This window comes from Anabas testudineus, chromosome 18 (assembly GCF_900324465.2).
Source record: "Anabas testudineus chromosome 18, fAnaTes1.2, whole genome shotgun sequence".
NCBI classification, from domain to species: Eukaryota; Metazoa; Chordata; class Actinopteri; order Anabantiformes; family Anabantidae; genus Anabas; species Anabas testudineus.
The window spans coordinates 12,553,538-12,580,676 of record NC_046627.1 but is presented as its reverse complement, the minus strand read 5'-3'; the positions used below and the strand labels follow the sequence as shown (position 1 = coordinate 12,580,676).

Below are 27,139 nucleotides of genomic sequence, written 5' to 3'. Positions count from 1 at the left end.
ATCCTAACTATACTAATGATTGTATATGTTCCTCATTTTGAGAGAGATGATGAGATAAGGAGCTGTATTTATGATCTGCTGTTCTTCTTCTTTAGGCACTCCACACAGGACAACTGCAGCTACAGACTGATTCAGAGAAGTAAGATATGCTGTATTCTACAGCTGGTTAACAACATACCCCCTGATTATATGGTGCTTTTTTGACAATGTGTAGAAGTGTTACTAACATGTTTGATTTTCGTCATTGAAAGGTAAAATCTGCAACATCTCAACTCTGTCATGAAAATGTTGACTCTGTGTGTGCTTGGTTGTGTCATGATGGTTCTGACTGGACATGCTAGTAAGTTCTTAAAAAATTGCATTTCTCTGTGTACAGTGACAAGAGATGAAAGACAATAACTGCTACATCATATTTTCATACAACTCTTGCAGAACCACTGGTTGAAAATGATCAATCAGGTCAGTGGGTATTTTAATATTATAAAAGAAAAATATTCTGACAGAATTATCGCAAGTTTCACAGGAAAGAATTGCAGGAAATAATTGTAACTTTTAAAAGAAATAATTAGTTTATTATTACAAATGAGTCAGTGCAATGAAATCGGAAATTATTGTCACAATAGTTTTCTGTCTTATAATTAAAAAAAAGATTATCATGAATTACATTAGTTCTGGAAGAAACAAAAACAGCATGATGAAAATGTGTCTAGTTGCCATTATCTAAATTCTTACACAACCAGTACATGGGATCGTGAACTGTAACGGAACCAATAATACTGTAAAGGAAGTGTGACTAAATTTTTAATTTGTTTTACACTGTATAAAAAATCTAAAACTCATTACCGATTTGCCCTCAGTAAGGAGTGAACTGGTCAAAAGTTCCTTGTCTTGCTCTTCTGGTTGGTCTGAGATCAACGGTCGCTGTTTCCATTATGTTCCAAAAACCATGACTTGGGCTAAAGCTGAAGTAAATTTTTAAATTGTTCTTTTATTGTGTTTTCACTTTGTTTATTGGTAATCTTCTTTTCACTCTGCTATTTTCCCACTTTTGGTGACTTTAACTATGTTACGTTATTTCTTTGCCGTAGAAAAACTGTCAATCCATGGGTGCAAACCTTGCATCAGTGCACAACTTTCAGGAGTACCATGATATTCAGAAGCTGATAGCAACCACCACTCACGAGTACAAAGAAACATAGATTGGAGGCTCTGATGCACAACAGGTATTTTATATTGTTTGTATATTTAAAGAGGCATAAACAATTGTTTTATAATTTTATGTAGATACAGATTACTGAAGTTGACCTTTCGTTATTGGTATAAGATGTAACCAACATTCGTCTTCTTTGTTGCTCATTTGTAAACAATAAATAACAACATATTTAACATTACATGTACGATGCTACTGAAATAGGAGTTTGTCATAAACTCTAATCAGTTAAAAAGGTAATGTGATGGTGCAACTAAAAATAAAAAGAGCATTATATATGGTCTCTAATCAAACTGTTGCTTTTAATAAAATCTTAATCTCTTTTATTGTGTTATCTAGGAAAATGTTTGGCTCTGGACTGATGGGAGGCCCTTCCACTACACCCACTGGTGTCGAGGCGAGCCCAGTAATTACTGCGGGCAGCACTGCATACAAATTAATTTTGGAGGTAAATCCATAGTCACTACTTCTATTCAGTGCGGAAAAAGACAGAAAGTTTGTGACCTGACTCCTCCTGAATCAATGCTAAAGTGTCCTTGGACAAGACAATGAAACGCAATTGTGCACAAACCTCCAGCTACTGAAGCTGCACAAGCCAGTGTATTAAAAAAATGGGGAGTGTTTTATTTAGGAAGTGAATCCAGCATATAAATATGTAGATTATGATCCTTTGTGTTAATCATGGTTTAAGTTTTGGTTTGTGTAGTTCTGACTTACTGATGTGTTTTTCATAATTACAGATCAAAAGTGCTGGGATGATGTTGGATGTGACTATTACCGTCCATCTGTCTGTGCAAAGAAAGTGTGATGAGTGTGTACTGACAAACTAGTGATGAAATCAATCACAAGGATGTGTTGTTTATTTTTAAAAAACTAATCTATCTATAAATCTCAGTTATAACCTGAAGATTTAATACATTATTTAACCTCTTTATCTCTTTTCTGCCTCTGCAACGCTTTTTAAGGAATGAAGCAACAAGTGCTATAAACATGGACTAGATTGTCTCTTTGGTTTTGTGCCTTTAATCAGAGCAGACTGAAAGTTTTGAAAGAAGGAATTTTGTACTTTAGCAATTTTATTCTGCAAAATTAATGTTGTTGTTGATGTTTTCATCTAAGACAATGTCTTACATTAAAAGTTCTTGAGCATTCAAAGAAACAGGTTTGTGTGTGAGTGGATTCTTCCAAACATCTGAACATGTATAGTCTTGTTCCAAAGTCAGTACTTCCTCTTTTAATTCTGTGTTTTTTTCACTAAAAACCTTTTTTAAAATCATCCCAATGTTTTTTTGAGTGTTTTCATATTAAGCAAATACAACCTCAGACAACTTCTTCTGCTCTTCTTCTTCTTCTTTCGGCTTTTCCCATCAGGGGTCGCCACAGCGAATCATCCTTTTCCACCTAAATCTATCATGAACATCTTCTACCCTAACATTAGCCAACCTCATGTCCTCTGTTATAACATCCATATATCTCCTCTTTGGTCGTCCTCTTGTCCTCCTGCCTGGCAGCTCCATCTCCAACATCCTTCTACCAATATATTCACTATCCCTCCTCTGAACATGTCCGAACCATCTCAGTCTGGCCTCTCTGACTTTGTTGCTAACACATGCAACGTGAGCACCTCTGATGTGCTCGTTCCTTATTCTGTCTAACCTGGTCACTCCTAAGGAGAACCTCAACATCTTCATCTCTGCTACCTCCATCTCAGCCTCTTGTCTCTTTCTCACTGCGTCTCTAACCCATAGAGCAGAGCTGGTCTCACCACTGTCTTGTACACCTTTCCTTTGAGTCTTGCTGAAACTCTTTTGTCACACAACACTCCTGACACTTTCCTCCACCCGCTCCAACCTGCCTGCACTCGCCTCTTCGCCTCTTTTCCACACTCTCCATCACACTGAACTGTTGACCCAAAGTACTTAAACTCCTGCACCTTCTTCACCTCAGCCCCCTGTAACCTAACGCTTCTACCTTGATCCCTCTCGTTCAGACACATGTATTCTGTCTTACTACGACTGACCTTCATGCCTCTTCTTTCCAGGGCAAACCTCCACCTCTCCAGCTGTTCCTCTACCTGCTCTCTACTCTCACTGCAAATCACAATGTCATCCGCAAACATCATTGTCCAGGGAGATTCCTGTCTGACCTCATCTGTCAGCCTGTCCATCAACATAGCAAACAAGAAGGGACTCAAAGCTGATCCTTGGTGTAGTCCCACCTCCACCTTGAACTCCTCTGTCTGACCTACAGCACATCTCACCACCGTCAAACTTCTCTCATACATGTCCTGAACTACTCTGATGTACTTCTCTGCCACTCCCGACGACCTCATACAGTACCACAGCTCCTCCCTCGGCACCCTGTCATACGCCTTCTCTAAATCTACAAACACACAATGCAGCTCCTTCTGACCATCTCTGTACTTTTCCATCAACATTCTCAAAGCAAAAACAGCATCAGTGGTTCTCTTACGGGGCATGAAACCATACTGCTGCTCACAAATCTCCACCTTCTTCCTAAGCCTGGCTTCCACTACTCTTTCCCACAGCTTCATTGTGTGGCTCATCAACTTTATTCCTCTATAGTTGCTGCAGTTCTGTGTGTCACCCTTGTTCTTAAAGATCGGAACCAGAACACTTCTCCTCCATTCCTCAGGCATCTTCTCACTCTCTAGAATCCTATTGAACAAACTAGTTAAAAACTCCACTGCTGTCTCTCCTAAGCACTTCCACACCTCCACAGGTATGTCATCAGGACCAACAGCCTTTCCACTCTTCATCCTTTTCAGAGCCTTCCTAACCTCATCCTTTCCAATCTCTGCTATTTCCTGCTCCACAACATCCACATCTTCCTCCCTTCTTTCCCTGTCATTTTCCTCGTTCATCAGCTCCTCAAAATACTCCTTCCATCTTTTCTGCACACTCTCCTGGGTTGTTAGTACCTTTCCATCTCTGTCCTTAATCACCCTTACCTGTTGCACATCCTTCCCATCTCTATCTCTCTGTCTGGCTAGCCTGTACAAGTCCTTCTCTCCTTCCTTTGTGTCTAACCTGTCATACAGCTCATCGTAAGCTTTCTGTTTGGCCTTTGCCACCTCCCTCTTCACTCTACGCTGTGCTTCCTTGTACTCCTGTCTACTTTCCTCAGTCCTTTCTACATCCCACTTCCTTCTAGCTAACCTCTTCCTCTGGATGCATTCCTGTACTTCCTCATTCCACCAACAAGTGTCTTTACCTTCTTTCCTCTTTCCAGATGACACACCTAGCACCTTCCTACCTGTTTCCCTGATAACCTTTGCTGTAGTTTCCCAGTCATCTGGAAGCTCATCCTGACCACCAAGAACCTGTCTCAACTTCTGTCTGAATTCCTCACAAGTTTCTTCATTCTTTAACTTCCACCACTTGGTCTTCTATTCTGTCTTCCCTCTCTTCTTCTTCCTGACCTCCAGAGTCATCTTACACACCACCATGCGGTGCTGTCTGGCTACACTCTCTCCTACCACCACTTTGCAGTCACTAACCTCTCTCAAATTACCTTGTCTACATAGGATGTAGTCCACCTGTGTACTCCTACCTCCACTTCTGTATGTCACTCTATGTTCCTCTCGCTTCTGGAAGTAGGTGTTGACTACAGCCATTTCCATCCTCTTAGCAAAGTCCACCACCATCTGTCCTTCCAGATTCCTTTCCTTCACACCAAACCTGCCCATCACCTCCTCATCACCTCTGTTGCCCTCACCAACATGCCCATTGAAGTCTGCTCCAACAACAACTCTCTCTCCTCTGGGGATACTCTCTATGACCTCATCAAACTCACTCCAGAACTCTCTCCTTCTCTTCTAACTCACAGCCAACCTGTGGCGCATACCCACTGACTACATTCACCATCACCCCTTCAATTTCTAGCTTTATGCTCATCACCCTGTCTGAGACTCTTTTCACCTCTAGAACACTGTTTACAAACTCCCCCTTCAGGATTACTCCTACCCCGTTTCTCTTCCTATCAACACCATGGTAGAACAGTTTGTATCCTCCTCCAATGCTACGTGCCTTGCTGCCCTCCCACTTTGTCTCCTGCACACACAGAACATCTACCTTCCTTCTCTCCATCATGTCTGCCAGCTCTCTGCCTTTCCCTGTCATCGTACCAACGTTAAGAGTCCCTATTCTCAGATCTATGTTCCTGCCTTTTCCCTTCTCTCTCTGACCACAAACCCTTCTGCCTCCCCTCTTTCTTCGACCAACAGTAGTCAAATTTCCACCGGCACCCTGTAGGTTAACAGCATCGGTGGCGGTCGTTGTTAACCCGGGCCTCGACCGATCCGGTATGAAAGTGTTGTGGATGATTCGCATGGTTATTTTGGCAATTTTTACGCTGGATGCCCTTCCTAACGCAACCCTCTCTATTTATCCGGGCTTGGGACCGGCACAGAAGTCACTGACTTGCAACCCCTGTGGCTAGATTACAACTTCTTCTGCTCTGTTCACTTTTATTTGCTAAATAAAATAAATATTTTTTCTTTCCTAAAAAGTGCTCTAAGGCCGTTACAGAGAAACATTTAATGATGGAAAAATTGTTTAGATTTGAACCTTCGGTTTTGGTGTTCAGATCAACGTGAATTAAAATGACATAATGTGATTTCCTAACTAAATATTTAACTTTTAGATCTGTTTAATATTGCCACCAACTGAGGAAGAATATACCCCTATGACATTATTTAATGTGTAGCTTAGTTGTGCTGATCCAGAAATTCTCAAATCTTCAAGGATCACAACAATGTGAATTAGAAGAAACACGTATTACAAAGTTTTTCACACTTTAAAAATGTCAAACCTATTTCAATTTATAAAACTAAAAATGTGAAAATTAGATCATTTGGAGAAGGCCTGTCTTATCTTAGACTGTATATGCAACAGCCTCCTGCAGTACAGCCATAACTAGTTATTATAATAATTATAATTAGTCCTGCCGGAGTCCCTGCTGCACTACACTAAAAATACATTCACCTCAAACTTTATCTGACTGTGAATACAACTAACTGCAATCTCTCCTCTTCTCTCTCTTTCCCTCTCCCTCTCTCTTTTCCCTCTTCCTGTCTCTCTGTCGAGCTACACGTCATTCCACCCTTTGCCCTCTGGACCTGTCTGACTCGTCCTGATGCCCAACTTCTGGCTGGAGATCTCGTCGCCTGGATCCACCGTTTGCCCTTTGGGATGCGTTTGGAGACTGGATTGGTCACAAGCTACTATGATGTCGGTCCCGGCCTCGGCGGACGTCGGAAGCTGTTTCTTGGAGGTCTCGACTCAACGCTTGATAGTCAAGGAATGGAGCAAGTCTGCCTGCAATTAACTAACTGGACTCCACATTAACTTAAAAGACATTAACTGTTATACTGGACTGCCTGCTGCCTACACAGCATGTAATCACCCATATGAGGATGGGTTCCCTGTTGAGTCTGGTTCCTCTCAAGGTTTCTTCCTGTTGCCTTCTCAGGGAGTTTTTCCTTGCCACCGTCGCCCTAGGCTTGCTCATCAGGGACAATCTGATTATTATGATTCATACACATTCACTGTTCCCCTCCTCGAACTGCCACCTTACTGTGGTGGAGGGGTTTGCGTGTCCGAATGACCCTAGGAGCTATGTTGCCGGGGGCTTAAGCCCCTGGTAGGGTCTCCCAAGGCAAACAGGTCCTAGGCGACGGGCCAGACTAAGAGCAGTTCATAAACCCCTTATGATGAAAAGGAAATCAAGGACTGTTACGTCGCCCGGATCGGCGTCACCGGGGCCCCATCCTGGAGCCAGGCCCGGGGTTGGGGCACGTAGGCGAGCGTTTGGTGGCCGGGATCTTTCTCACGGGACCCGACCGGGCTCAGCCCGAAGGAGCGACGTGGGACCGACTTCCTGTAGGCCCACCACCCGCAGGAAGGAGCATAGGGGGCCGGTGCAGTGTGGATTGGGTGGCAGTCGTGGGGAGGTGCCTCGACGACCCAATCCCTGGACACGGAACCTGGCGATTGGGACATGGAATGTCACCTCACTGGGTGGAAAGGAGCCTGAACTTGTGTTGGAGGTGGAGCGGTACCGGCTAGAGATAGTCGGGCTCACTTCCACACACAGTCTGGGCTCTGGAACACAAGTCCTTGAGAGAGGTTGGACTCTCTTCTACTCTGGAGTTGCCCATGGTGAGAGGCGGCGGGCAGGTGTGGGCTTGCTTATAGCCCCCCAGCTCAGCTGCCATGTGTTGGAGTTTTCCCCGGTGGACGAGAGAGTTGTTTCCCTGCGCCTTCGGGTAGGGGATAGGTCTCTCACCGTTGTTTGTGCCTATGGGCCAAATAGCAGTGCAGAGTACCCAGCTTTCATAGGGTCTCTGGAAGGGGTACTGGAAGGTGCTCCGACTGGGGACTCTATCGTCCTACTGGGGGATTTCAACGCCCACGTGGGCAATAACAGTGATACCTGGAGGGGCGTGATTGGGAGGAACGGCCTCCCTGATCTGAACCCGAGTGGTGTTTTGTTATTGGACTTCTGTGCTAGTCACAATTTGTCCATAACGAACACCACGCCTGGTTGGCCTGTGGGACTCCTGATGCAGCTGATGGGTATCGGCAGGCCAAACGTGCCGCAGCCCGCGCGGTCGCAGAGGCAAAAACTCGGACCTGGGAAAAGTTCGGCGAGGACATGGAGGAGGATTATCGGTCTGCCTCAAGGATATTCTGGCAAACCGTCCGGCGCCTCAGAAGGGGAAAGCAGTTTCCTGCCAACACTGTTTACAGTGGAGGTGGGGAGTTGCTGACTTCGACTGGGGACGTTGCAGGACGGTGGAAGGAATACTTTGAGGATCTCCTCAACCCCGTCGACACGCCTTCTGTTGAGGAAGCAGAGGCTGGGGACTCAGAGGTTGATTCGTCCATTTCCCTTGGTCGAAGTCACCGCGGTAGTCAGTAAGCTCCTCGGTGGCAAGGCACCAGGGGTGGATGAAATTCGCCCTGAGTACCTTAAGTCTCTGGATGTTATAGGGCTGTCTTGGTTGACACACCTTTGCAGCATCGCGTGGAGATCAGGGACAGTACCTCTGGACTGGCAGACCGGGATGGTGGTTCCTCTTTTTAAAAAGGGGTCAGGAGGGTGTGTTGCAACTATAGGGGGATCACACTCCTCAGCCTCCCTGGGAAAGTCTATTCCAGAGTGCTGGAGAGGAGAGTTAGGCCGCTAGTCGAACCTCGGATCCAGGAGGAACAATGCGGTTTTCGTCCTGGCCGTGGAACACTGGACCAGCTCCACACTCTTGCTAGGGTGCTCGAGGGTTCATGGGAGTTCGCCCATCCAGTCTACATGTGTTTTGTGGACTTGGAGAAGGCGTTTGACCGTGTCCCTCGTGGCATCCTGTGGGGGGTACTTCGGGAATACGGGATTCGGGACCCTTTGTTAAGGGCCATTCGGTCCTTGTATGCCCGGAGTAGGAGCTTGGTTCGTATTGCCGGTAGTAAGTCAGACTTGTTCCCGGTGCATGTTGGTCTCCGACAGGGCTGCCCTTTGTCACCGATCCTGTTCATTACTTTTATGGACAGGATTTCTAGGCGCAGCCAGGGGTCGGAGGGAATCCGGTTTGGGGACCACAGGATCTCATCTCTGCTTTTTGCAGATGATGTTGTCCTGTTGGCCTCATCAGACCGGGACCTCCAGCAGGCACTGGGGCGGTTTGCAGCCGAGTGTGAAGGGGCTGGGATGAGAATCAGCACCTCCAAGTCCGAGGCCATGGTTCTCAACCGGAAAAAGGTGGCTTGCACCCTCCAGGTTGGGGGGGAGATCCTCCCTCAAGTGTTGAAAAAAGGAGCTGAGCCGAAAGGCAAAGCTCTCCATTTACCGGTCAGTCTACGTTCCTACCCTCACCTATGGTCATGAGCTTTGGGTCATGACCGAAAGGACAAGGTCGCGGATACAAGCGGCCAAAATGAGTTTCCTCCGTAGAGTGGCTTGGCACACCCTTAGAGATAGGGTGAGGAGCTCAGTCACCCGGGAGGAGCTCGGAGTAGAGCCGCTGATCCTCTGCATCGAGAGGGGCCAGTTGAAGTGGCTTGGGCATCTGTTTCGGATGCCCCCGGGACGCCTCGTAGGGGAGGTTTTCCGGTCCTGTCCCATTGGGAGGAGGCCCCGGGGAAGACCCAGGACACGTTGGAGGGACTATGTCTCTCGGCTGACCTGGGAATGCCTCGGTGTCCCCCCGGAAGAGCTGGAGGAGGTGTCTAGGGAGAGGGAAGTCTGGGCATCTCTGCTTAAGCTGCTCCCCCCGCGACCCGGTCCCGGAAAAGCGGATGAGAATGGATGGATGGACATTCACTGTTCATGTACTGTGCTTTGGTTGTGTAAAGCTGCTTTGTGACAATGTCAATTGTAAAAAGCGCTCTACAAATAAAATTGAATTGAATTGAATAACATTACCTGATGGGACTGTGGGCATTATTATTATGTAATTATGTTTATTATAATAAAAGCTCATCCAGGATTAGTGTATGTTACATGCAGTACAGGCAGCTGTCCACCTGATGGTTCTGTAGTCTGTGGTGGAATTTCCAAGATAACACATTCAAACAGAGTTTCCTTTGATTAATTACACTTATAAGTGGCAACAATCCCAGAGAAAGAGTGAGCAAAGAGGTATCTCAGACACATGTTCCTTTGTTAGAAAAAGTGCAATGTAAAGTGTCCAAGACCCACTGCACCAGTGTAGGGTCTGACAGCGGGTCCAAGGGTTTCATCCTGATAATTGGTAATTTGTAAATGGTTAGATTTTTTAACTGTTATGTTGCTCATAGTTTTGTTGGCAGTATTTGTGTTCACCTGCTCTGACCTGACCCTTTCCCGTCGTCTGTTGGTTCAGATAAATTTCATTTTGCTAAATGAACTTTGAGCTTAGTTTAGTTTTGTTGAGTCTTTTATGAGTTCTTGGATGTTTTGTCTTTCTGGGAAGGTGAGGAGATTATTGTTCACAATATCAGCACTGATATAAACCTATATAAAGCATACCAACATATATAAAACAGTCAGTCAGTGTCCAAAGTAACAAAGCACAGACCTCAACACCATGATTAGGATGTTCGACCTGCTCAGAGCTTCACACGCTGAAAAGGCCTGAAGCAAACTTCCTGTGTATTTCCTGTCCCACCGCCCATTTCACTAAAGTGTGACATTTACCTCAGCTGTGCTCCTCTGAATATACACAGCAGTAGTTCTTTATTCTGAACAGTTCTCAGTTAGGTTCTACCTAGAACCAGCGACGAGTCCATTAACAAAAGAAGACTTTCAGTTCAGTACATGTGTCTCTGCTTCTGTCAACATGTCCCACGTCTGTAGCCCCTAGACTAATATCTTAGACAGCTAAATAACATTACTTTTTAAGTTTAGGACACTATGAATAACCAGTTCTTTAGTTTTGTAAAGTACTTACAGATGTCTTCAGTTTCTTTATTTGTTAATTTGGTGTTGATGTCAATAGAAATAATAAACACTGGGGTTAAAGTGCAGAGTGTAGTTTGGTTGTGATGTACTATGAACAACGTGCTGTGAACAACCAATGAGGTTTAATCCTGTTTGTGATTGACGTGTCATGACAGTGGTTCTGTAGTGTGATTGGCTAATGGGCGGGAGTTAGAGAGGTCAAGGGGTCAGCTGAGGGGGAGATCGAGCGGGAGAAAAGAAAAATGTAAACAGAGATATTAACCAGAAAAAGTACAGTTTTACGATGAATATTGTTCTTGTTGGTCCTGTTGTTGTACCAGCTACAGCACAGTGGACTAGAGTACGTAAAGTAGCTGTTTAAAGTACCCTGACTCTGAGCAACGACGAGGAGGTCGGCGTTGTGTGATTAGCATGTCGGGCTAACAACCAGCTAGCATGAGGAGAGACTCTTCCAGATACTGCTCCAGGAGAAAGGACAGCTCCTCTGGCAACGAGGGAGAAGGACACGGACATGGACACTGGCTGTATGTGAGTCTCGGACTTTGATCAACCAGGCCTGGAACAGGGGGTTAGCTGTATTTTTATTTGATTTATCTGTTTTGTATTTGGTTGCCGGCTGGTGTGTGTGTGTGTGTGTGTCTGTGTGTGTGTCTGTCTTTCTTTCTGTGTGTGTGTCTGTGTTTATGTGTCTGTCTGTGTGTGTGTGTGTGTGTGTGTGTGTGTGTGTGTGTGTGTGTGTGTGTGTGTCTGTCTTTCTTTCTGTGTGTGTGTGTGTGTGTGTGTGTGTGTCTGTCTGTGTGTGTGTGTGTGTGTGTGTCTGTCTGTGTGTGTGTGTGTGTGTGTGTGTGTGTGTGTGTGTGTGTGTGTGTGTGTGTGTGTCTGTCTGTGTGTGTGTCTGTCTGTCTGTCTGTGTGTCTGTGTGTGTCTGTGTGTGTGTCTGTCTTTCTTTCTGTGTGTGTGTCTGTGTGTGTCTGTGTGTGTGTCTGTCTTTCTTTCTGTGTGTGTGTCTGTGTTTATGTGTCTGTCTCTGTGTGTGTGTGTGTGTGTGTGTCTGTGTGTGTGTCTGTCTGTCTGTCTGTCTGTGTGTCTGTGTGTCTGTGTGTGTCTGTGTGTGTCTGTGTGTGTATGTATGTCTGTCTTTCTTTCTGTGTGTGTGTCTGTGTTTATGTGTCTGTCTGTGTGTGTGTGTGTGTGTGTGTGTGTGTGTGTGTGTGTGTGTGTCTGTCTGTGTGTGTGTGTGTGTGTGTGTGTGTGTGTGTGTGTGTCCCACCAAGCTAAGTTAAAGTGAGATTTATAATGAGATATATAAATATATTAAGTGTTGTAAACCTAGTTTACCTGTATGTCACAGCAATCTGCTGATACTTTATTTGACTCAACTAAACTACTTTTATCTATTTATTCTTTTAATTAATAAATTTGGTTATAATTTGGGGACATAGTGTTTTTTGTGATCTGTTTTATAGGTTTAGACAGAACAATAAGGAGTACTTTACTAACTGATTTCATTCTGTCGTCGCTTCAACTTTACAGGGTGTTCATAAATAGAAACTTTAATTTTATTCATAAATAAGAAAGTTGAAGTAAAGTTTATGAGCTCAGCAGCCGTCCTTCTATTACAGGGTGAAAGAAGCGCTACACGTCTTTCAGCCATCACAGACAGACCAGGAACTGGACCACAGTCAGACCAGGTTTGACCCTACTCTGATGTTTTGTGTGTCTTTGGATGTGTGGCTGTTGTTTTGGTGATGTTCTCATGTCAGAGTGTCTGGATTTGGGCCCAAGTCACTATTAAAATCCTTTTACCTGGAACAACCCTCCTCCTCTGAGCTGTTGTCTTTGTTACTGATGATTGTAGTGGCACTGAATTTGTATCATCTAGATCAAAATGGTCAGTGGGATCAACGTAGTACTGGTCTCACTGGAGCTCTATCACGTTTGTGCTGTTAAAGTTGTTCAAACATGTTCGCATGTCTAAAAACGTAAGTCAAACTAGTGACGGTCTTCTGGAAGACGAGGCTCGTCCTCAGCTGGCTCGCTGAAGCACGTGGCCGGACACAAAAGGCAGAACACAGTGAAGAATCCACCTAAAAATACCTCCAGTAACACCGGTTACCAGGCTGGTGTGGCTCAAACCGGCTCAGTAGGATTTCTGTAGCACCAGATCACGACAAAAACAGCTTAAGGTGCTTTACCTATATCTCACGTGCTGCTCGAGGTTGTTTCATATTCAGGTAAAGACTTACAGTGAGCTCATGTTTTATACATTCAATGAATAAAGAGCTTTGGTGGAATCAGGAAACATGGACTCTCTCCATATTGTTGCTGGTTTGTACCAGACTTTGTGTTGATAACTGTAACTTCCAGGTGGCGATAATGGAAGAATGACGGGTGATGGTGTCTGGTAGTGTGTGAACACCAGCTGCAGAGAATGGCTGCAGCCAGAGGAACTGCTCATTTGTCCAGATGTTGAAGAACAATGTGCTTCTTCTTCTTCTTGAGTCCTGAAAGACATTCAGAGTTGGTTTGGTCTTAAAACCGGTGGTGAAACCAGAGCTGCTCTAAGAAAACTCTGACTTCATGTCACGTTTTATATTTTCCGACCAACATTTGACAGATTGACTTTTTAGATTCAGCTGTGAATTAATTTGAACTCAAGTAGTGTTTTAAATGACATATTTAATAATGAATGAAAGCTATGCTATGATGCAACATCTGGTTCATAAAATGTCCTAATAATGAGAATTACAAAACAAATAACAGCTGTTCAGAGATTTTAGTGGTGTTTGGTTCCATCTAGTGGACGGAGACAGAAACAACTGATGAAAACCTTTATTTGTTTACAACACCAGTTTGTTGTTGTGGTGTCTTCTCGTGAACAGTGAGTATTTTGCTGTTGATCTGACTTTTTATTGATTGTACTGTATTGTTAGAAGATGTCGTCACTCTCATACACACATAGAAACATACAGAAGGGAGCTGAACGTTATACTACTACTATCCACTAATGTGTAAAGCTGTGAAAAGATTCAGGTCACTCCTGATCTTCCTGTCATGAGTTCAGCCACATAGGGTGCAGTGTGTTCCATCCACACCAACGCTCGCTGCTGATTCCTCTGCACTGAGCTCCTGTCAGCTGGACACTAAGACGGTGGAAACGTGTCCTGTGGTCAAACAACTGCACGTTCCATACGTCTGTAATACATCTGTATCTCTGCACCATCACAGACGTGAGAACTCTAAATTAAATGAATAAATTCATCAGTGAAAACACAGAAAATCTTCTCTTAGTGAAGTTAATTAGAAAGTGTAGAAAAACAGTTTAAAACCATTATTAATGGTCAAACACACCAGGTTTAAGTCCAGACCGTGATCACAGAGTGGATGAAACTAATTGTTCTGCAGTGCTTCTCTTTTAACTACAACACTAAGATGGTTCCTAAACATCGTATTACAGCTCGTCATTAAACTTGTACTTTATACATGTACTTTTTCCAGTAGGTACAAGTATAAAGTATAAATATAATCTTCTTTTTCTAAGCTGAGTCAACTTTACGGCTGTTCATGCTGCTGATGAATGAGTCACCAGAACTTCCTGATTCCTCCACGTGTACCAATGTAAATGTGCTGATGTCAGCGTTTCTTCAGGTTACACGTTGAATTCTTTAACTCTCACCTTTAATACCAGATGAAGTCTCGTTCACAGTCAGAGGTGAACTTGTTCCTGTGTGTTTGCAGCTCTCCCAGTGAGGTGGGCATGTACTCTGTCTCACACCTTCTACTCACTTTTTGTTGGTGTGTTTATCTGTTTTCACACAGACTCTTCTCATAGAACTGATAATTAATGTGCTCTTTATCACCTCTTCATCCTCCATCAGTGCTTTTTATAACCTGCTGCTTCTCCTGATGTTAATCACTCCGGTTTCTACACAGTAGACAGGATTTAAAGCATCAGTTTCTGGATTTTCACGAACAGGATTCTGCCTCACGCTTAGACTGGTTTTTCAAATGTTCAGTCCTTAAGCAGGACTGGACAGGTCTGATTAAGGTCTTCAACCCTCCAGGTCTTTCTTCTTTCTTCAACTGAACTCTCCGGACTTTAGACCAGTTTTTACTTCACTTCTCTGATGTTGCTGTCAGCGGAACGTTCTCGTCTACCTGGTTCAGCAGGGTTTTGGTTCTCACCGTGGTCTTCTGCTTCCTGTTTCTGCTAAATAGGACTGATTAAGATTAATTGATCGTTGGCAGCCTGCACATCTTAGAGACTGTATTTTACAGCTCTTTAATTTGATACATATCTTCTGTATTTATCGTTGAGTTGTCGTTTGTACCATGTGTTATTAATATGACTGATTTACTGGTTTAACAGACTGACATTTGATTCAACTGAGACAATTTAGTAGAAAGAATTGTTGTGATGTAAGAGCTCCATCTTGTGGCCGTGATATATATATATATATATATATAACATGTGAACAGTAAATTCAGTCATACTGAATCTTAGGAGAAAACGTCTTGATAATAAGTTGTAATTGTTCTGCCTATTGTTGATTTTTTTATTTCTTTCAGAAATCACACCAACATGACTGTTGTCCAGAATGCTGGAATAAAAGAACTCCAGTCACTTCAGTGGTGGACCCTGAGTCCTCTGAACCAAAGTACACGTGAGAAGCTGCCGTCAGCCATCTCCATTTTCTCCTGGACAGTATTGGTGAAGGTCTGTTTCAACAGCTGCCTCTGCACCTCAGAACGAAGCACTGCGACCTCTCAGCCCTTCACACCTGTGAGCCTGCTCTGAGCCTCCGGATTACGTGGTGGATTTCCAGTTAGACATCGTTCAACATGAGACAATGGACACAGTGTAATGATGTCAGAGGTGATGACCTCCCTCACCGTGAGGTAAATAACTGTAACCCTCTGAGATGTGTTGTTTAAATGAGGAATTAATTCAATAAACTTTGTCACAATCGTCAATGAGACCATAACTGATTTAGCATCAACACATTAGCAGAGCCGCGGAAGAAGTGGCGGGTTCAAAAGAACAGCAGAGAACAACGCTGGGTCTGAAGAACGTTTACTGAGGTCTGAGACGAGGCCGTGGTCTCCAAGAGTAGTCACAATCAAAGGACTGAGAGACGTTGAACAGCAGGACAGATGTTCCACTGCTGTTGTTCTTCTGCCACTGGTGGTTCCAGCTGTGGCAGCAGTGATCTTCACATATATACAGTGGCAAGAAAAAGTATGTGAACCCTTTGGGATTTTGTGGAGTTTTGCATGAATTGGTCATAAAATGTGCTGTGATCTTCATCTAAGTCACAACAATAGAAAAACACAGTCTGCTGAAAATAATAGTACACAAACATTATATGTTTTTATGTTTTTATTGAACATAACATGTAAACATTCACAGTGCAGGGTGGAAAATAACGAGTAGTAAAATAAGAAATATAAATGTATATATATATATATATATATATGCTGTATACAGACTCACCATTATATCGATGTAATGGTGAGTCTGAGTATTTCCCTTGGTTTTGCACATAGTGAGTTCATTACTGCACATGTTATTAACATTCAGTGTTTTTTACCATCAGTCTGTCTGTTGTAGAACCGTGTTCTGTGTGATGTTCCCTCTGCTGGGTCTGAGGTTGGAGCTGCAGTGTTTCAGTGTTTGTGTCTGAGCAGAGTGTGAACTAAGTGGACTGAGTCTGATCGTGTTCTCTCTCTTTTACCAGCGGTGTGTGTGAATCGAGTCCACAGCAGGAAGTTCAGTCCCAGTCCCAAATAACTAAATTATCATGTTATTTACCGACCACATCTCCTCTGGCTCCACATCATGCAGATTTTCCCTTTTCAGCATCACAAAGATCAGACCCGACCTTTCAGACAACACAGCTCATTGTTTAGATTCTGGTCATATCTGGTCCTGACTACTTCAGTGTCTTACTGACCATGTTACCAGTTGCACTATCAACACAACAACCACTACTCCAACAACCACTACGCCGAGAACAACAACCACGACTCCAACAACAACAACCACTACTCCAACAACAACAACCACGACTCCACCAACAACAACAATCCCTACTACAACCACTCCTCCAACAACAACAAGGCCCACTACAACCACTCCTCCAACAACAACAATCCCTACTACAACCACTCCTCCAACAACAACAATCCCTACTACAACCACTCCTCCAACAACAACAATCCCTACTACAACCACTCCTCCAACAACAACAAGGCCCACTACAACCATTCCCCCAACAACAACAATCCCTACTACAACCACTCCTCCAACAACAACAATCCCTACTACAACCACTCCTCCAACAACAACAATCCCTACTACAACCACTCCTCCAACAACAACAAGGCCCACTACAACCACTCCTCCAACAACAACAATCCCTACTACAACCACTCCTCCAACAACAACAATCCCTACTACAACCACTCCTCCAACAACAACAATCCCTACTACAACCACTCCTCCAACAACAACAAGGCCCACTACAACCACTCCCCCAACAACAACAATCCCTACTACAACCACTCCCCCAACAACAACAATCCCTACTACAACCACTCCTCCAACAACAACAATCCCTACTACAACCACTCCTCCAACAACAACAATCCCTACTACAACCACTCCTCCAACAACAACAATCCCTACTACAACCACTCCTCCAACAACAACAATCCCTACTACAACCACTCCTCCAACAACAACAATCCCTACTACAACCACTCCTCCAACAACAACAATCCCTACTACAACCACTCCTCCAACAACAACAAGGCCCACTACAACCACTCCTCCAACAACAACAAGGCCCACTACAACCACTCCTCCACTAACAACAAGGCCCACTACAACCACTCCTCCACTAACAACAAGGCCCACTACAACCACTCCTCCACTAACAACAAGGCCCACTATAACCACTCCTCCACTAACAACAAGGCCCACTACAACCACTCCTTCACTAACACCAAGGACCACTACATCATAAAGTGTGACGTCATCGTCCTGTGTCACAGGAAGTGCAGGACTCCCCAAGATAACTCCATCTAAAATAAAAATCATCAAATGCTGTATTTTACTCATGACTAATAGTTCCACAGCCTATTTGACTAATGATTTATTAACCACAGTAGTAAACACAGTATAAAATAGACAATGATAAACTCCATGCATTGATGGTTTCACCTGTCACTGTGATGTTGACGGTGTTGCTGCGCTCTCCACTCTGAGACTCGCACCAGTACACTCCAGTGTCTGATGGGTCAGCATCCTGAATGGTGCAGGAGGACTCCCCTGGGATTGCCCAGCCCAACTGACACCGCTGAGATGTTCGAATGTTCGTGTTTCTCTTCACTGTCCAGCTGCTGAAGCCTTCTGATGCCTCACAGCTCAGAGAGATTTGATCGTACCGAAAGAACTGAGCTCTGTCAGGAGCGATGCTCAGTGAGGCTGCAAGAGAGCAAACAGGAAGTCCTTGTTTTGTTCAATAAGTAAATAAGAAGGTCGAATATTTGAGCGTTTCCTACTTGTTAGCTCATTAAATGTGTCGAAAACAAGCACTGCTGTTGTTAAATGTGCAACATTAGATTTATTTGGTAATTTGGAGGCAGCAGAAACAAGTGTTTTATTGTATTGTATGTTGTATTTCTGTGGTGAACGTGTTAATAAAGAGTTTTCATTTTCATTTTAGTTAAGTTTATGCATTAACAACATTATCTATATAACATTTTTTTGCACTTATAACTGTCTGCTGTGATCCTCTAATATAGAAGTGAGTGTGCCGGGTGGTTCAGTCCACAGCGTCTGGTGGACGAGTGGATTAAGTATAAAACAGAACTCACCCTCAGCAGCAACACTGGGATCCTTCGACCAAACCTACGAAAGAGAGCTGATCTCTTAGTGACAATACTAAGAATAAATAAAGAAAATAAACATATGCCTTCATATTGATGAAGTTGACAGATCAGATTAATCCTGAAGGAAACCTGCAGATAGTTTGTTGGAGGAGATGTTTGTCTTCACTTCCTGTTTTACTAGGTGTGATGACGCTGATTTCCTGTGTCACAAGTGACGACATGTTTTCTTTTCTGGGTCCTGCAGAACCTGCAGAACCTGCATCTCAACAAGGGTTGAGATGGTTTTGGATAATATGAACAATGAATCTGTTAATTTAGGAAATAATTGGCAGACAAATCAGTCATGACATCAATCATTAGTTGCAGCAGTGCCTGAAAGCATGAAATGAAATCACTTTCCAAATAAAGTAAAATATCCTCTTTTATTCATTTTAAATACTGTTTCCATCGCTCAGCAGCTGATTTCCTGTCTTCAGAGAAGGATGTGGTAAACACCAGTCAGGTGAAACTTACTGCACAACATTGACTCATGATGGACATCACAACACTTTGCCTTATGCTCTGTGAGTAATTATATTATTTTTATTTATATATTTCCACCTGCATTTACATTTTCTACAGTTTCAACTTTATAAACTAAGGGAAGTTAATGAGAGAGCTGCAGGGTTTGAGGTAATTCTCTGTGGTTTGGTCAGTGTGAGTGATTCTTTTCACACAACACATTTAGTTTAGTCGAATCTAACATGTAATTTGTGCTAATGCTGTTGTAGATTATGTGTAATTGATACTTTGACAATTAAAATGAATCAAGTAACAACTTGAAAACGTTAAAATCTGAATAGGCTTGTTAGGCGAAACAAAAGATGGGGGAGACGTGAAGGATGTAATGGTCACACCTCTGCCCACCCCCTCTTAACAACTAAAGTGGGTCATTAAGTGTGTCCAACCTGGTGCAGGTGTGAACTGGTTCTGGCCTTTTTCGGGATAGATGAAAGGGCAGCATGATCAATAGAAGACAGGTTGTGTCTAAGTCTAAGTCTAAGACCGCATACACTATATTGTTCATCTTGTGTTTTGAAGTCCGGTCTCTGGGATGTACAAGTTTCTGTCTAAGTGTGTTGGTGGGTTTGAAGTAGACAGGTATGTTGTGTTTTCTGAAAATCCTTTTCAGCTTCTCTGAAACCCCAGCCATATAAGGTATGACCAGGTTTTTGCGTAGGACCTGGGACACCGACTGTTCCCTTGTTCTTTTCCTGGAACAGGGTGCTGCCTTGTTGAAAGCCCACTTGGGGTATCCACAGGTCCTGAGAGCTGTCTTCAGATGCCTGTCTTCTTTCGTTTGGGCTTCTATGGAGGTGGGGATGTTTTGAGCTCTGTGGTTCAACGTCCTGATGACTCCTATTTTGTGTTGTAATGGATGATGTGAGTCGAACAACAGGTACTGGCCCGTGTGAGGTTTTCTGTAAACCTCTATTTCCAGTCTTCCGCCTGTCCCAATGATGACCGCACAGTCCAGGAAGGCCAAACGGTTATCTTTGGTGTCCTCTCTAGTGAAACTGATGTTGGTGTCCACTGAGTTTATGTGGTCTGTGAAAGACTGTACCTCCTGGATCTTGATCTTCACCCAGGTGTCATCCGCATATCTGAACCAGTGGGTCGGTGTCGTCCCTGGGAAGGAGTTGAGAGCTTTCTTCTCCACCTCTTCTATGTATAGGTTTGCTACAATGGGTGACACTGGGGAACCCATGGCACAGCCGTGTCTCTTTTTGTCCCCTCTGTACGTGAAGTACGTGGTGTTGAGACACAGGTCCAGGAGCAAACAGATCTGGTCGGGACTGAGGTTGGTTCTGGTGCTGAGGGAGCTTTCTTCTTCCAGTCTTCTCTTCACAGATGTTAATGCGTCCGTAGTGGGGATGCTGGTGAAGAGAGACGTGATGTCAAAGGATACCATGGTTTCATCAGTATCCAGTTCCAGGTCCCTGACCTTTGCCGTAAAGTCCTCTGAGTTGTGGATGTGGTGGTCCGTGTTAGTGGTGGGAAAAAAGAGTCTTTGAACTGACTCAGATTCGTGAGTCTCGAACTCTAAAGTGAACGAATCAGTTCGTTCATTTCGTTCATTTTCCAGCGGGTTGCGGTGTAACCCTCTAGTGGGCGATATAAAAATGGCCGCGGTTCTCAGACACTATATGGTGAAGCCAAAACGGTTTGTACACTTGACAAATTATAAGCAATTCAAACCATGTGAAAACCTAGGAAAGCAAATACACACCACAATAAAGTGACTTGTGTTCCTGCATCCTCCCTGATGTTGTTGTTTAACAGAGCAGCAGTGACTTTGTAGCTGTCACGTGACAAATGAACGAGAGACCGATCCGCGAATGAGTGAACTGTTGCTGCAGCCTGTGACAGCTGGTAGAGGACGAGTGAAAGTTAAACTTATTTGGATAATGAGGGAGACTTTTAAAGCAACAAGTAACAAGTTCCCGAAAATATTTACATGGTGCATTTATTGTGTCCAAAATGCGACATTATTATTATCATTATCATTATTATTACTATTATTATATTTATTATTATTATTATTATTATTGATGTTATTGTTGTTGTTATTAATAATGTTACACTTTATTATTTTATGGAGGAGAATAGCACAATTAACATGTTTATAATTTTCCAAAGTATTTATGTACAAACATAATTTACATTATTTACACAAAATCACTACACACATCTAAGACCACTAATTAACTATGATTCCATGAATAAATAATGTCTGTCTGAATGTTTGACAGTAAATGACCGATCAGATATCAGACATCGTTCATTTCCTTGTTTCTCAGTCCACAGCTCCGTAGCTGAGCTCCAGCTGTCACCAAATGAACGAAAGAACGATCGGTAATGATCCGTATGAACGACTCGTGAACGAACTGTAGTGCTGCTGACACAGAGCCTGAGCGGCCTGACTGTCACGTGACAAATGAACGAGGACCTGAGTACAGACGCACAGTTGAGTCGTGAACGAATCATTTCTGTTTCTGTCCTGCTGACTGTGCTTATGGAGCTGCTGCCATGTGGAGAGAGAAGGTACAGCAATGAACTGGAAATGAACGAATTACTCACTGAGAGAACTAATCACTCCCAAGTCATAGAAAAGATTCGTTCTTATTGAACGAATCGTTTACGACCGAAACAACACTAGTCCGTGTGTCCAAATAGTGGAGCTAATACTGTGGCCAGGAATTTGGCAATGTTGTATGTTACCGAGTTAATACTGCTGACTATAGGTCTGAGGGGGGCTCCTTCCTTGTGTATCTTGGGAAGGCCATAGATGCAAGGCGTGGCTTCCCCAGGATACAACCTGTAATAGGTTGCCCTATCAATGGCATTTTTCAGTCCCAGATGTTTCAGGCAGTCTATTACGTTTTTTTTAGTAGTTGCTGGTGGGGTCTCTTTTTTAAGTTTTTTGTATGTATTATACTTAATCCACTCATCCACCAGACGCTGTGGACTGTACCACCCGGCCCACTCACTTCTCTATTAGTGGATCACAGCAGACAGTTGTTTTCAGTGCAAAAAAATTTATATAGATAATAATGTTAATGCATAAGAGCTGGATGTGAAAATGAAAGCTCTTCACTAACATGTTCACCACAGAAATACAACATACAATATAATGAAAACACTTGTTTCTGCTGCCTCCAAATGACCAAAAAGTCCAATGTTGCACATTTAACAACAGCAGTGCTTGTTTTCAAAACATATAATGAGCCAAGCAGGAAACGCTCAAATATTCTACTTTCTTATTTACTTATTGAACAAAACAAGGACTTCCTGTTTGCTCTCTTGCAGCCTCACTGAGCATCGCTCCTGACAGAGCTCAGTTCTTTCGGTACGATCAAATCTCTCTGAGCTGTGAGGCATCAGAAGGCTTCAGCAGCTGGACAGTGAAAAGAAACACGAACTTTCAAACATCTCAGCCGTGTCAGTTTGGCTGGGCAATCCCAGGGGAGTCCTCCTGCACTATTCAGGATGCTGACCCATCAGACACTGGAGTGTACTGGTGCGAGTCTGAGAGTTTTTTTAGCTGTGTCTCAGTCTGAAGGTTTCTACCAGTGTGAACACCCCTCAAAAAGGAAAGTCACCTCAAAGCTGGCTGAGTGTTAAATGTAACATTTAATATTTTAGGTGATGCAGTGTTGGTAATTTGTATTGATGTGTTACTGACATTTGAGGGTGTCACGAGCTGGATGAAGGATTCCATGGCCAGAGATAACACCAAGTACAGGAAGGAGTTTTCAAGGTTTCATTAATAACAAGGGTACAAGGGAATGAGTTAGATGAAAACTTGTAGGGAATTCTTCAGTGCAGAATGAGTGTGAAGGTCTGGGGGAACCGGAAGTAGTTGGTCACAGGAAGTGGTGGTGTGATGTCACGGCCAACATGGCACAGATGGAGACAGTGAATGCCAGGAAGGGCGGCGGGCAACGGTGTAACGAGTCCAGGAGAGTAACAAGAGTTTTTGCAGAAGCACAATGAGACAACAGTCCAAAACCTTAACACAGAATGTGATGAATCCAAAGTCCAAAACAGTGTGAGAAAACAGTCCAAACAACAAATCCAATAGGCTAACCTCAGAGGTCAGGGGCAATCCAGGTACATTCTCATACACCGAGAAACAGTACTACAGAGGTCCGGCAGGAAAAATCCACAACAGAAAGACAATCCAGGTCAAAACACTAAAGAGGTCCAAACAGTCTGAGCAGGGAAGGGAACAACGAGGGAGAAAACAGATCAGAGGAAAACACTCACAGAACCAGAGGGGTAGAAGGGAAGCAGGGTCAGATCAGGCTGGTCCAGTGAGGGGGAATCTGGTAGAAGGGGTGCAGGTCCAGGAAGGGGAATCAGGCAGATACACGTCCAGGTCTGATACTGTGAGCAGGGGGAATGACGGGGAATAAGCAGAACTCACAGCACCAGGGGGTCAGGCAAGAGACGGGGTCGAGGGCAGGCAGAGTCCAAAAAAAATCTAGTGATGGGCAAATGATACAGAGGCTTCAGAGCTTGTGTCACTCTTCCTGAAGTGCAGTGATTCTAATCGCTGTATCCGAGCTTGTATCAAAACACCAGAGTCACGTGACAGATGAGGTTTGAAGCTTCGGAAGTCATCGCTGTTTCATTTCGCGCTTCATTCCTTCAAAATATTTCGAAGCTTTTTATTGGCTCAGAGTCTTTCAGTGTGTGTCATTGGCTCATAGCGTTTCAATAACTTCTGAGTCAATGACAGCTTGACAGGTTTTACAGATTTGAGTGTTTGGTGCCAAACCAGCTATATAAGATGCATCATTATGCTTCAAATGAGGTTGTGAGGAGACAGAGATTTGGAGAGTGAGAGTATTTTGGCAAGTTTCATGGCGAGTAACACTAAGAGATGTTCTAAAGTTTGGGATAATTTTGACACTGCCACACTTGCGTGCCAGGCATGAGCCGACTGATCCTGCGACAGCGGAAAAAATTATGTTTCTCAATAAAAACCTGTGAGGACAACTAAATAATCTGTAAATAATCATTTCAAATCAACCATACAAGTCAGCAACTGACAAACTATTATGTTTAAAGGTTTTCCGTAAAAACACTTCACACAAAAAAAGATAAAATGTTTCTGAATTCAAACACTGATCATTTGCAAAGTAGGAAGGATCTCTGATCCTGTTAGTGATAATAAACCCTAATAAACTCTTAACTAACATTTAACCCATGTTATTATCACTGTGAATGCTTTTGAGCATTCACAGTATTGTTATCGTAATCTTTCTTATATATTATTATTCTTCCGTACGTTTTTCGGCGCGTAACTACTCCTTCATACTTTGAGCTACAGAAACCGTTCAGGTATCAAAATGTTCAGCTTTTTAAGGAGAAGTGTGCTTCCATTCAGAATTTTTATAACTTTTATACTTTTTAAAATATTTAACTTTTAATAACTATTTTTTATAATGGATTCCTATGGGAGAGTCTCTTCAGCAACTCTTCAACTTCTTCTTCTTTCAGCTTTAACTACTTCAGCATACTTTCAGCTACAGAAATCATTCAGGTATCAAAATGTTCAGCTATTTCTGCTCTTTTAATCTTCCATTCAGTTTTTTAATGTGTTTTATAGTTTTTTCATAATTACAGTTTTTGTGACTTGATGTTTTTGGCTGATTTTGGACTTTATAATGGGAGTGAATGATGGAACGTTGGTGCAGCTAGAGTGGATGACGTCACAGCTTAGAGTGGAGAGGCCGATTTTTGTAAACCAAAATCTTTGTCAATAAACTGTCAGCACGGCCACAATTTTCACTCTTTCTGAATATTTTCTTCACAAAAACGTAGGTAAACTTGTCCTGATTCTGATAAGCTATTTATCTCAGCTGAGAGAAAAATCGTTTTTTATCTGTGAGCCTCAGAGTGACGGGAGTCCCCCTCAGCTCTCCCGTTAGCTCCAATGTTAAATTTGGTCTGAGATTCTGTCCGACAAGCTGAAGAGTCCACTTGGATCTCTCGCTCCTGTCACCACAATTTTCAGTCCTCAAACATAACATTCACACTAGTTGTTCATTAAAGTCTTGGCTCTCACGTGGTTCACTTTTTATGACGATACCTATCGTAGTTTTGCTGTAAAAAGCCTGTTTGTAAGGCTCCAAATCAGTTTTCACGAGTGAAAATCTTGGCAGTTGAAGTTTCCCGCCTCTCCCCTACAGTCTCCGTGGCAACGGCTGTGTCGGGTCACGTGATCAGGGCTGTTTATAAATCAGCGTCAGACACTTGTACAGGCTCGTGTGTAGTTAGCATGTTTATGCTAGCGGCTCTTTGCTAACCTGCTTCAGTTTCTTCTACTTTCAGCTCTTTTTAACAAAACTGTTTAACTTTTCTTTTAACTTTCATATTTTACTGTTTAGACAAATTCAGCTGTGTTTTATTAACTTCAACAAATCTATTTCAGCTTTTTTAAGTTAACATTCAGCTGTTTTATCTTCTTCTTCATATGTTTATCTCTGTTAAAACACTTCCTGTTTCTCTTCATCAACTTTCAGCAGTTCTTCATGAATCGATTCAGCGTTTCAGCATTCACAGTGCATTTTCTTCAGGAAATGCTTTATCTAGTTTGCATTGATTCTTTAGGTTAATCTGGAATGTGTTTTAGAGTATGGGAGAGAGCATCTGCATATTTTATTGTAATGACTATATGATCATTATTTGGTATGAATGAACAAAACACTTGAATGACCACACAGACTTTTCTGAACTTTTATTGCTGTCAAGGGATTGAAACAGTGCCAGAGCTTCAGTCGTGCCCTTTAGAGGTTGCTATGGCTTCAGTTGTCCACCAGATCTCACCGTCACTGGGGCCTTGAAGCTTTGAACCTTTTTCAACACAATTGTTAGGAAAGCCTCAGTGCTTCATGAGGCTTCATTTGCCCACCACAAGTCAGCAGCAGACTGTTGCTGGGAGGTTCTGTTACTGGACTAATAGTTTCCATGAAAGTCATATCGGACAAAGACACTTAGAGAACAGGCTGATACTGTTGGACTGAAAGGGTTTTAATCAAAGCTGGCTCCATATAATAAAGTGCAGATCAGTATAAAGAAAGAATAACCTACCTGTTAGAGTCACAGGGAGAGTTGACAACAGTAACATTAAAGTCACTTTTGTTTGACAAATCAAAACTTGAACCATTGTACCTGATAGAAAATAGATTAAACATGGTTTATTTGTGTTTCGAGCAGTTAAATATAGCGGTAAATATTAGAAACGACAAGTAGCTGCTGCCATCGATAAATGAATGGGCGCAGTCGTGAAGATGTTTTCCGCCTCCGCTGCACTGATTAGGCCCTCATATCCTCACATACTATATTAACCCTGCTGCGGTCTGTTAGAGTTGTTCTATTCTTTGTGACGTCTTTTATTGCATTTTATTTTCTTATTTATATTGTTTTGTGTAGATGGACTTATAACCTCTCAGATCATGTTGTTCCAGAGAGTTTTCATCTCTGTTTTTACCTCTGAATTAAGTACTGTATGGTAGATAATTAAGAGTTACTAGAACACAGACTGGGAGATACTGATGTATATTAATGAATCTGTGTGGAAGCAGCTTGTGGATTTGCACCAAAAACACAGGAGCTCAAACTTTATAGTCTGAAGACAGGAGGAGCTGTTGCAGTAAAAGGCATTAAGGTCTGTATGTGAACTTTTAAAACATGAATATCATATAATCTTGTATCAGCAAAGTGCCATGATAGAATATAAAAACTACATTAAGCACAATACTGTCACAAATTGAGGGAAAAGGAAAAACAGGGAAATTAAGCGGGGTGCAACAGACACTACAAAAACAGTCAGAAACACGAAGACAAAGTAACTACCAAAACTACCAAAATGGCGGAAAACAAAGTAACAAACCAGAAACCAAACAAAAGAAAACCACTGCTCAATGGCATGAAAACACTCACATAAAACCAGGTAACAACGTCCAAAGTTCAGAGAATCCAGGGGGGAAGCAGACAGGGCTGAGGAGGACGAGCAGGAGCAGGTCT

At 43.0% G+C, this 27,139-nt stretch overlaps 1 protein-coding gene and 1 pseudogene across 1 annotated transcript in view; one reads left to right on the top strand and one right to left on the bottom strand.

The window, feature by feature from the left end:
* Positions 1 to 22,823, bottom strand: part of LOC117153005 — a 38,995-nt gene extending 16,172 nt beyond the window's left edge. The window contains exons 1-3 of the mRNA XM_033326538.1: positions 22,788 to 22,823; positions 21,771 to 22,096; positions 19,794 to 20,592 (exon numbers count right to left, since the gene is read on the bottom strand). Coding sequence (XP_033182429.1) covers positions 19,794 to 20,592; positions 21,771 to 22,096; positions 22,788 to 22,823 — 1,161 coding nt within the window. The remainder of the gene's footprint in view (positions 1 to 19,793; positions 20,593 to 21,770; positions 22,097 to 22,787) is intronic.
* Positions 104 to 2,023, top strand: LOC113168545 (annotated as a pseudogene).
* Positions 22,824 to 27,139: the final 4,316 nt, after the last annotated feature.